At 39.2% G+C, this 12,396-nt stretch overlaps 1 protein-coding gene across 1 annotated transcript in view; it reads left to right on the top strand.

Moving 5' to 3' along the window:
• LOC126158956 (glutamyl aminopeptidase-like) overlaps positions 1 to 12,396 on the top strand; it is a 478,517-nt gene that overhangs the window by 424,260 nt on the left and 41,861 nt on the right. The window contains exons 10-11 of the mRNA XM_049916478.1: positions 3,088 to 3,395; positions 11,873 to 11,961. Coding sequence (XP_049772435.1) covers positions 3,088 to 3,395; positions 11,873 to 11,961 — 397 coding nt within the window. The remainder of the gene's footprint in view (positions 1 to 3,087; positions 3,396 to 11,872; positions 11,962 to 12,396) is intronic.

Below are 12,396 nucleotides of genomic sequence, written 5' to 3'. Positions count from 1 at the left end.
TGATTGACTATGCACTTAAATTTGGAAATACTGAGTGCAGTCTTACAGATCCTTACAGCAAGACTTACCACATCATTATATACAGTTTTCGCCATCTGCAGAGCATTAGTGGTGTTTCCCAGTCTCACAGTTTATGGTCTGTACCTACATGAAGATCAAGTTACCCATTCTACAGTATTAACAACTATATACATAATAAATCAGCATATTACATCATATGAACTATGACTGATGGAAACACCTTCTGCAGGCGGAAAGATTGGGGGATGGGGTTACTGAAAATCAGACAGACAGTATTGATATCATGGATAAATGGTACATACTTTGTCATGTATTCATCATCCATACCATTATTTGCTAAGTGCGTCCATTTTAACAAATATTTCCTTAACGTTAATGGAGTTCTCTGTCAGTGCTTAGCAGAACATAACAATAATTTTGGTGTTACGTGAGTATTATTCATTCATTCATTCACAAACTGGTTTTTGGCTTCTTACACCAACATAGGTGGCAAGAGAATGTCGGAACCACACAGAAAACGATGTGCGACTTCACAGATATTACTGAAACAGAGTGTATCAAAGGAAACCATTACATTAACAATTATTGAAATAAAAATACATTTTTAATGTAACTCGTTTTTAGATTGAACTAACAATTATAAAATAATTTCTCCTAACACCACACAGACAGTTCTGAAAATTTTCTATTGTGAATGTTTAATAACTATGAAAGCACAACGAAAAGTGTGATTGAAGCTCCTAAATATTATCTACTGTGTGACCCATGTTTTTTGTTATAAATCTTACAAATATTTTCATAGCCATTAAATATTCATAATCACAAATTTTAAGAGCTATCTGTGTGCGGTCAGGAATCTGTATGGCGATAGGAGAAATTATTTTATACTTTTTAGTCCAATTTAAGAACATGTTATATTAAACATTTATTTTTATTTAAATACTTTTTTCTGGTTTTTAGTCTTGTGTTATTGTTGCAAGCTACTGTGACCAGAACCTGACAAGATTGGGAATGACCGAAAGAACCAGCAGACTGGCCAACTGGCCATGGGCTGCCAGCGACGGTTAGTCAAGTGTGAACAGTAGCACAACAGCAAGAGGAAAACAGACATGGAGATAGCATGGCAGATGAACAAAGTTCAAACGAGTAATTCAAGGATGAAAACCCAAATAGTAGCAAAATCTGAGACCAAACCAACATGACATGAGACCACAGAGAATACACAACTGAAGGCAGAGCCGCAGTGCGGCTGGATTTATTATGGGGCAAAGAGCACTAATTGGTCACCAAAGAGGGTGCCGCCCTGCAGCACAGGGAGACTAGCGTTGCAAAGCCAGTGTTGTCTAGCAGCCATCACCAGGTTTCACGCATACTGCCTGGAGTGCATTCCAATACCACTTACACAACATGCTGGTCCTGCAGGGCAGCTGAGATGTTACATGTTACCAACCTTTTTCACCCTCTACTCCTATCAGATCTAGGCGGATCAGACAGACAAAAAAGCAAGTCAATATTGTATTGTCATCTAGTCCTGAGCAATGTTAAAAATTTCAAGTCTGTGGCTCATTGGGAAATTAGTTTAAAATCAATTTCCAAATTTGTACTAAACAGACTGATAGACAAGAAAGCAATGTAGTAAAAGTGTGTTAAAAATTGCAAAAATTGTCACATATTAAACATGAATAACAAAGTTTATTTTACTGTTGTAACCTGATTCTGCCATACATCCATAACAGAAATTTAATGAGGGAGGGGGTGAAAACTGAACCAGCATTTTTTGCATTTCAAGGATTTCCAGTAATGTCTTCTTTCTATTTTTCTTGACAGTATGTAGAATGTCTGTTGTATAGATACTTTCCTGTTGGTATATTTTCACAGAGGTATAATCTATCTTTCCTAGTTTCCAGCTCCTTTCATGTTTTGACAACCTAGTTGCCACAGCTTTTTGTGATAGACCAACACATAATTTTCATTGTGCCTGCAGGTGATGTTCCACACACCATTTTTTGTTTTTTCTATTGAGTTATATCTTATTAATTATGAAATATTTTCCTATATCGTATAACTCAAAAATTACTCATTGGTTTCTGGTTTCAGAGTATTCGTGCATTAATAACTAAAAATCATTTACTTTGCTGTAACTTGCAGCAAATAAACAAACACTTTTCTGATTACAGTATTTACATGCCATCAAACATTAATACAACTTAAAATGCTTGGATCCTTGTATCTGGGGAAAATTAAAAGTCCACAAGAAAGAAAGCACAGAAGGAGGAATAGACATCTGACATTCCAAAAGTCGAGTGTGTATCATTAGGTACGATCAGTGACACTTGACAATAATGTAAGCAAGTTCAGAGTTTTCCATGTGACATAGTCCATGGCAACACAGATATCTTGAGGAAATGCTTCAGAGTGTACCACATGTAGTCAAGCACTGCTGGCATAGTCAAAAGTCCCATGGCAGTAGAACAGAGAGAGATAACAAATTTGGCAGAGTCCTTTGCAGCAGAGCATATTCGTAAACAGACTCCAGAGGCAGTGGTGTTGAGAAGATAGTGGCATGGCATAGCTGGGGGTGATCTGTTTGGAGTGAATACATGTAGATAAAATGCCTTCTACCTCCTCTGGAGCCATTTCCATGACCCTATTTGTAGTTCCCGAGGTGACTGGTTTGTATGCGCGGTAGTCACGTGGCATACTTATTGCCGCTTGTGCAGATATGCTAAACTTACACTGTTCACGGTCTTCACCATTTGTGTGTCTGTCCATTGATGTAAGACTTTTATTGTCCAGAAGAGACATTATTTCTGTAAGCATAATGTATTGTACTTCCTTTTAAACATTCGTGCAATTCTTGCCATACATTCATCATTTTCTGCTGAGTGCAGCCATGGCATCTTCCTTGATTCCTGTGCACTTCTCTGGCATATAAAGTCAAATAGCAAATTCAGTTAATGCTAACTGTATTTCTGTTAACAATATAACTAACTGTTTTAGCTCTTTTTTCTCTTTTCTGCCAATTTAAAGTATCTCCATTAACTTTCTTGTATTATTTCCATATAGGGGGCAGCAGTCATTCGCATGCTGGAAGACTTCCTTGGGTCGGAAGCTTTCCGGCTAGGCATCTCAGCTTTTCTGAAGAAGTATGAGTTTGACAATGCTGTGACATCAGACCTTTGGACAGTACTTCAAGAGCAAGTGACTGATGATGGTATTGAAGTAGCTTCAGTGATGGATACATGGACACGTCAAATGGGCTACCCTGTAGTTGAAGTACTTCGTGGCTTAGAGTCAGGTTCACGCTTTCTCAGCCAGAAGAGATTTCTCTCAAACCCCAAGGCTACCTACAATGCTAGTGACACTCCATATGGGTAAGTGTGATACAGATTAGAACAAATCATTTTGATACAAGGTCTATTCAAAAAATTCCAGAACTTTGTCCACAAAATTTTTCTGCACTTATCTTTTACTTATTGTGCATGGTCTCCTTCTAAATACTCTCCTCTGCAATTGATACACCGCTCCCAGTGCTGCAATTCCCACTTCCAGAAACAGTCTTGGTACGCCTCTTGCTGGATCGCGGCGCAAAGCGCTGTCTGTGAATTTTCATTTATCTAGTCTGTTGCTGCAAACTTTGTCCTTTCAGTGAGGTTTTCAACATTGGAAATTAAAAAAGGTATGCAGGGGCCTTATCTAGTGAGTATGGAGGATGAAGCAGCACATTGATTTCATTTTTTGTGCAACGGTCATGCATCAACAGAGATGAATCAGGGTGAACTTGATGGTAACTCAATGCATTCCAAGATGCTGTGTCAGGACTTCATGACATAATCCAACTGAAATGTTACATTCTTCTGCACTCTCTCAAACAATCAGTCTCCTATTGGCATGTACAGTTTAGTTGATGTTCCTGACATGAGCGTTGTCGGTAGGTGTTGAAGGGCATCTGGATCGAAGGTCATCTTTAACTTCTGTCCAGCCATTTTTAAACCATGTGAACCATTTGTAACACTGGGTACAGCTTAAGCACTCATCACTGTAGGCTTCCTGCATCATTTGGTGTGTTTCTGTACAGGTTTTTGTGTGTTTCACACAAAATTTAATGCTGGCGCATTGTTCCTCTAACTATGCTATCTCGAATTACACAAACTGTGACACAATGTTCTACTCAGTACAACACTGAATAATAACTAACAGACACACAACAATGAAAATTTTGGCAGTTACATTTTAAACACAGGTGTCTGCAAGGATGCCAACTGCATTTCACTCCATACATCATTAGCGCGAAATTACGAATGTTCCCCAAATTTTTTGAACAGACCTCATATGTGTGACAGACAGCAGAAAGGATCTGTAGAAAAATAATACAAGGACAAACTATTCTATAAACATACTTACATTCTGTTGTACTAAGTAATGACAGACATTTACCTAGTATGGCTAATGCTTTATATTTCATTGGATTAGATCACACCCATCTTATTTACAGTTGGAGTGGGTATAGTGACATAACTGGAAATGTCATATTAGAGATGTGCCAGTGGTTTGAATAGTGTAGTTATAATGGTTTAAAACAAAAAGCTGATGTAAAAACTTTGTTAATGATTTTAAATGGTACAATTGTATGCATTGAGAAAAATATATGGGAAATACGTTATTGATAGAGTTTATATCTTCTGTTTCAGACATTATAATTCACAATTATTATGTACAGAATTTCTTTTATTCTCAAAACTATTATTACGACAGCAATTTTATACTTAGACTAAATGACATAACTATGAGAAACAAAAGATAATGGTACCTTTGTCCAACCCAAGACACGCACGCTTGACTGAATTAACTAACTGTTTATTCACACCATTCTGAGTATTTGAACAAACAACGTAAATGTACTTGGAGAGTCTTCCAGGTTAAACACCAAATAAACAAACACTTCTTCTATAATTCTTAGATGGCATAAAAGGCTGTTCTTGCTACTGCCAAGAATGAAGTTACTTGCTAGACTACGTAGTGGAAACAAAAGATAAGTTCTGAAACATTACTACTCCATTCATCTTGAATGCTAAGTTCTTTTATGAATATGAGTGATGTCAAGTTAAATTTCCTTACTACAATCCCTGAAATGTTGTCCTAGTCCACTGCCTAGCTGGTAGTGTCCGGTCCCCATCTTGGTCAGAAGAGCAGCAGTGAACGGTGTCCTGTATAACTACAGCTACAGCAGCAGTGGCTCTGGTGGTGATCATCAGTTCCAGGCAGGTGATTTCACTCGTTTCAGCTTCTTCAGCGAGAGCTTAAATCCTTGCTTCGTGGAGGATTACTTCATTTGTAGAGGATTACTTCGTTTTGACTGGCTGCAGAGCTTGGCCGCAAAAATAGAATGTAAGTGTCGATCTGCGTACGTCTATTCTAACTGTGTGTGACAATTGTGGTGTCGGTGTGACAGCCGGAGTCGCCTTCTGCTGGCCTTCCTGCTGACTTCCTCTATCTGCCGTGGTACTAGTGGAGCCACGAGCATTTGAATATTGCGGCCAGCAGACATTCAGCCGTAGGCGTGTCATAGTAAGTACTTCCTAGGGACGTGAACAGAGAGGTCACTTGACATCCAAAGTAAAAACTCACTATTATTTATTTCATTTTGCAGTTTACAGGCAGCCATTGTACTGAGTTTTCATCTGAGGAAAGAAAGTTACTTTCAGGTGTATCTTGAGTATTTGCTCTAAGAATTTCATCTGATGCATCATTACATTTGCAACAGCTTTTCTGTCCTTAGTGGAGCCAACTGATTTGGACTTGTGCAAGAAACCTTCCATGAGTTCAAAAGTTTTGTTCTGCAGCAGCTAATGTTGGTAGTGTATTAAAATCCTGGATGCCTAAGTGCCATGTGCCCCCTTATACAATTGGTCCACAAGATCTGCTGTGCCATGGATTCTCTTTCTTACTTTTCACAGCAGCAATTATAGCACATTGGTCTTCTATTGAAAATATTTTAATTTCCTTCAGCACTGCCTTTAGAAACTGCAGTGAAATGCCAATGTATTTCCAAGGGAATGGTATTGTGTGCCTCTTTCTACATCTGTATCTACATGTGTAGAGTACAAACCACCATGAAGTGCATGTCAGATGATAACTTCCAGTGTCAATTTATTAGAGCTTCTTTTCATTACATTCACAAATGGCATGTGAGAATAATGATTACCGTATGTAAATGTCTCTGCACACTCTGTAATTACTCTAATCTTGTCCTTGCAAGCCCTATGGGAATTATAAGTAAGGTGTTGTTGTACCTTCTTAGGTTCATCACTTAAAGCCGGTTCTTGAAACTTTGTAAGCAGGCTTTCTCAGTATAGTTTGTGCCTATCTTAAAGCATCAGCCAGATCAGATTCTTCAGCATCTCTTGGACGTCCTCCCAAGGGTGAAACAAACCTGTGACCATTTGTGCTGCTCTTCTCTGTATACAATATTATGAATCTTCTCTGTATACATTCAATATGACCTGTTAATCATATTTGGTACAGGTCCCACACACTTCAGCAGTATTCTGAGATGGATCGCACAAGTGATTTTTAAGCAGTCTCCTGTGTATACTGATTGGATTTCCCTAGTATTTACACTGATTACATTTCCCTAGTATTATGCCAATGAACCAAAGTCTGCCAACTGCTTTACCTATGGCTGAGCTTATGTGGTTGTTACATTTGATATCCCTACAGATTGTTACTCCTGGCGTTTTACTCCTGATATTTGTGTGAGCTGACCAATTCAGAGTTCTAACTCATTGATATTGTGCTCCAGGTAACTACATTCTTTAATTTTATGAAGTGCAAAATTTTATATTTCTTTTTAAAGGAAGTTGCCAAGTGTTCCATCACTTTGAGAGCGTATTGTGATTTGACAATGTTTGTGCAGCTTTTTTCTGACAGCACTAAATTGTAGATAACTGCATCATCTGCAAGAAGTCGGTGTTTATAATTAATATTGTCTGCAAGATCATTAACATGCAATGTGAATAGCAAGGATTCCGAAACACTTCCCTGGGGTGCACTTTAAGCAACTTCTGCATTTGTGGATACCTCTCCATCCAAGACAACATGCTGCATCCTCCTTAGCAAGAAATCCTCAATCTAGCTACAAATTTTTCTTCATATTCCATATGGCTGTACTTTCAGCAACAAGCATAGGTGTGGTACTGAGTCAAATGATTCTTGGAAATCGAGGAGTGCAAGTTGGGTATCATACGATCTATGTTCTTGGAATCCATGTTGGTAGACATGAAAGAGATTCCGTTTGAGATGTGTCATTACATTTGAGCTCCGAATATGTTTTAAGAATCTGCAACAAACAAATGCCAAGGATTTTGGGCAGTTGTTTTGTGGATCACTTCTGCTACCCCTTTTGTAGATGGGTGTGAACAGTGTTTTATTCTAACTACTGGGAATGGCTTTTTGTTCAAGGGATCAGTGGTATATTGTGTTTAAAAGTACTTTATAATTTTGGAAGATATCGAAATTTATTGAGATAACTTACAGAATCAGTAGATGTGTTATTTTTTAGCAAACGGACACAAGTTTGATTCCTGTAGTGCATCAGTACCCCATTCTGCCACCAGGAGCACCAGCACAGTGCACAGTTAAAATGACTACTTTCAGTGGATTGGAGTGTATTCACTGTGTGCTTTGGTTGCATGAAACGAACTCTGCAACAACTGTTCAGCTTAAATTGCTAAAGACCTTCCAACAAGGCCTGCAATTTACTCCTGGTGCAAGAACTTTGTTGAGACAGGTTGTTTACTGCAACATGATAAATCATCAGTTCACCCACATGATGATTATGTCAAACAGGTTAGGGAGAGCTTTGCCCGCAGTCCACAAAATGACTGAGATGTGATGGTTTACTACCAGAAAGATGGTGTGCCATCTCATCTCCTCATGGAAGTTCAAGGTTTCCTCAGTAATCACTTCCCAGGTCAGTGGATTGGCCATGAAGGGCTAATCGCATGGCCACCTTGCTCCAGACTTGACACCACTGGATTTCTTTCTCTGGGGTTTCATTAAAGACCATGTGTATGTTCCTCCCCTACCCAACAACTTAGCCGACCTGAAAAACTGAATCTATGCCACCATTGGACAAGTGCTGTGATGAGTGTGGGAAGAAATTGATAACCAGTGGGATGTTTGCTGCATCACAAATTTTAGTCATGTCAAACCAAAATGACACTTGACGCTTTTGTGTGAAACTTGAGGTTGTTTGCTACTAAATGATGTATCTACCAATTCTGTAAGTTATCTCAATGAATTTCTATATCATTCCAAAGTTAAAAAGTTCTTTTAGACTCACCCTGTCTTTCTACTATGAGCGTACTTCTGAACTATCTGTTCCAGATAGTCTTCAGAGAACCATTTAGTGGTGTTTCGCAGGATGTCTTTTCATGTCCACCACTAACAAAATTATAATTATCTGAGTTGATTGTCACATAATTAAAGTCTTCTCCGATGATTACAGGATGCTTAGGGAACTTACATACCAGTGAACTGAGGTTTTCTCTGAAGTTATTGGTCACATCAGAAAGTGAGGCTCCAATTATAATGTTGTGCCCATACTTGATATTGAGTTTTGTCCAGACAGTCTCATACCAACAGTATCAATTTCTATCTCAGTGGATTTGAGTTTCTTATCTACTCTGACAAATACACCATCTCCATTTATCATTAACCTATCATTTTGGTATGTGTTTAATTTTTCCCCAAAGATCTCACTACTGTGGTTTCAACCAGCTTCTGTGTCTAATATTATGTGAACTCCACTGTTTCTTACGAGTGCGCTTCAAATTCTGGTACTTTGTTGCAAATGCTTTGGCAGTCAATTGCTAGGATTTTAATACTCTCACCTGTAGGGCACATTTGTTTGGCCACTGATACTGCCAGGTCTTTACCAGCTTCCGTTATCTGGACTGGATAGAGTGTCATCTAATCTAAAATACCTTTGTGTACACCACACACATGGTTACCTACCTGGATAACAGCCTCTGATGTGTAGTGCAAACCTGACCCATTTAGGGGGACCCTACCTTTCTCAATTCTGATGCATGTCTAGGAAGCCTGGCTTGTCACAGAGCCTTCCACATCTCTGGTTGATGTCTTCCATTCAACTCAGAATCAGGGGACCACAATAAGTTCTGGAGATAGGGCTGCAAAGTGTGAGCCTTGTTGAAACTCTGTGAACAAGGGTAATCTTCTCTGCCAGTCACTAGAATGATCCAAGTATGACCTTAGATCTCAGGCAATAGGCATTGCTTGTACCAACGTGCACACCCCCCAGTGCCTGTACTTTGTGTTACTTCCCATCCTGTACTGTTAATTCCCTAAGTGGTATGATTATTTAAGGTTCACTTGAACTTCCAGCAATTAATAGTTCCCTACCTTCATATGTTTCCTTCCCCATGACATGGGGCACAGCAGGTTCACATTATAGCATCAAGCATTGGTTTGAGTAATTACAAAGTCTCATCCTGCTTATATTGCATGTCATCCTCTAGCATGTGAACTTCACGGCCTTGCCAAACTGCACATACTATGCCATCTCTGTGATTTAAAATGCTGCAAAAACATTGCTGAAGCAGCCTATCTCATCTATGCCTCCAATACTGTAGTGGAAACATAGGTGCACTTCAAAGAGTTATCTTTTTGGTAACACCCCAACTTCAAAAATTTATCTTTTTGGTAACACCATTACATTAATGAATTACTTCTTTAGCCATAATGTCGTGTATTAATGAGTTGATACTTTGCACTCCAGAGCCTCTGTTGACTATGTATCGAGTGCACAGACTTGCTAGTACAGCGGGCCACAAACCCTGCATAAGGGCCACAGAAAGATAATAGATAGATAGACAGAGAGAGAGAGAGAAACAAACAAAAACACACAAACCACTGATGACTAAATGCTGTCATTCTCTGCAGGCCCAAATGCTGCTATTGTTGCCATGTCTGCATTGTTGTGCAGGTGGACAAGTTGGAAAATAACATGCCATGAGACTAGCACAGCTCAACCTGTCAGAGTCATATTAGACGTATCATGGGTCCCATATCACTCCAACTGCACACGCCCCACACCATTACAGAGACCCCACTAGCTTAAACAGCCCCTGCTGATATGCAGGGTCCATGGATTCGTGAGGTTGTCTCCAAACCTGTACACGTCCATCCCTTCGATACGATTTGAAACGAGACTTGTCCGACAGGTAACATGTTTCCAGTGATCAACAGTTTAATGTTGACGAGGCGTAAAGGCGTAAAGCTTTGTGTCATGCAGTCATCAAGGGTACACGAGTGAGCCTTTGGGTCCGAAAGGCCATATCGATGATGTTTCGTTGAATGGTTCGCACGCTGACACTTGTTGGTGGCCCGCATTGAAATCTGCAGCAATTTGTGGAAGCGTTGCACTTCTGTCATGCTGAATGATTCTCTTCAGTTGTCATTGGTCCCGTTCTTGTAGGATCTTTTGCGGGCACAGCAATGTCAGAGGTTTGATGTTTTACCAGATTCCTGATATTCACGGTACACTTGTGAAATGGTCATACAGGAAAAACCTCATTTCATCGCTACCTCGGGAATGCTGCGTTTCATCGGTCATGTGTTGACTATAACACCACATTCAAACTCACTTAAATCTTGATAACCTGCCATTGTAGCAGAAGTAACTGATCTAACAACTGTGCCAGCCACATGATGTCTTATATAGGTGTTGCCAACTGCAGTGCCGTATTCTGCCTGTTTACATATATCTCTATTTGAATAGGCATGCATATAGCAATTTCTTTGGTGCTTCAGTGTATATTGTGATCAGACATGACACCCATTGAGATGCTAATACAGTTGCAATGACAGTACATAATGGTACAGCTTGTCACAACATTTACATTTGGGTTCTGTTTTTCCATATACAGTTTGTGTTTCATACAGATTCCGTACACTGTCATCAGATGTTGTTACCATAAAAGGCTGGACAACTATAATGGCTGCAGATGCTGTGGCAGATTTTGTTTATGGGTGCATTGACCAAATAAGCACATTATATAATAGAATATTTTACCTCTAGCTCTAGCATTTACTCCAACAAGCATTTCCATGCCTAAGGGTATTTCACTGTCGCAAGTACAAAAGAAAGCTGGTACTCACTAATGTAATGTAATGTAATTTATCAAATTTTGTTGTTGGTTTCTTAAGTCCACACTAGTCTATCCTGTGCAAGCGTCTTCATCTCTGAATAACTATTCCAGAGTAAAGCTGCTGAAAACCATGTTCATTGTGCTTAAAACATTTAATGCGAATTTTCATCTGTGTGACAACATTATTGTATGGCCAGTCCATGTGCACCATGTGATCACATGCCATACTGATCATTAGCTTCCTACCACAGTTTGTGTTTCATGCAGATTCTATATGCTGCAGTAAGCTTGATAATTACAGTGGGTCACACATGCTCATATGTTCCAATTTCTACATGACACATACTCACAGGTTCTGATTTTGGATAATTCATCTTTAAACACCACCTCCTTGCCCTAGAGCTGTGCCCTCCTCCCATTGCCACCACCGCCACCACCGCCACTGCCACCACCACCACCACCACCACCACCACCACCACCCCATTTGCCTTTGTTTTTCTATGCTTTTGTGTACACATATACATGTTTGTGATAAGTGGATTATCCAGGTCTGTGCTGCTTCATGAACAGTAATTGTACTGCACTTCTGGACTCCTGTGCATATAAACTTTTAGACTACATGAAATGTATTGTAATTTAGAACTTTAATGGAATGATTTTAATTTTATATCTTCCAGATATAAGTGGGCAATACCCATCACTTACATCACTTCAGACAATCCTACGGAGACTAAGAGGGTGTGGTTGCAGCCAACAGAAACACAAAGTAAGAGATATATGGACATTATTTTAATCATCCTCCTTACTAATACAAACTCTGTCTGAAGATGATGGGGGAGTATCTCCAAGAAAAGTAAAATCATTGGCATGTTAAGTGGAAGCAATAGCCTAGTAGTTGTCAAGTTGCATTAAAAGATCAGCTTGTATTGTCATATTAAAGCACCATTTGCATTCTTTATTGGATAAGGAAGTTTTAAATGATTTTGCAGTCAATCATTCATATCTAGTGAGAGGAACAACTTATATACTGCTGTTCATGGATTGAAATCTTCACCACTGGCAGTTTAGACTAGCTGCTCTATATTGATTCTCTGTGGTGGCCAAGTAATGTGCAAGTTATTTCTTCAATTCAGATACACAAATGTATGAGCTGATCATTATATAAGCATTAACTCTAACGTTGTGGTTATAATATCCTACT

The sequence above is a fragment of the Schistocerca cancellata genome, chromosome 2, assembly GCF_023864275.1.
Source record: "Schistocerca cancellata isolate TAMUIC-IGC-003103 chromosome 2, iqSchCanc2.1, whole genome shotgun sequence".
Classification (NCBI taxonomy): Eukaryota; Metazoa; Arthropoda; class Insecta; order Orthoptera; family Acrididae; genus Schistocerca; species Schistocerca cancellata.
The sequence above is the reverse complement of the archived record's forward strand: the minus strand, read 5'-3'. Positions and strand labels throughout refer to the sequence as shown.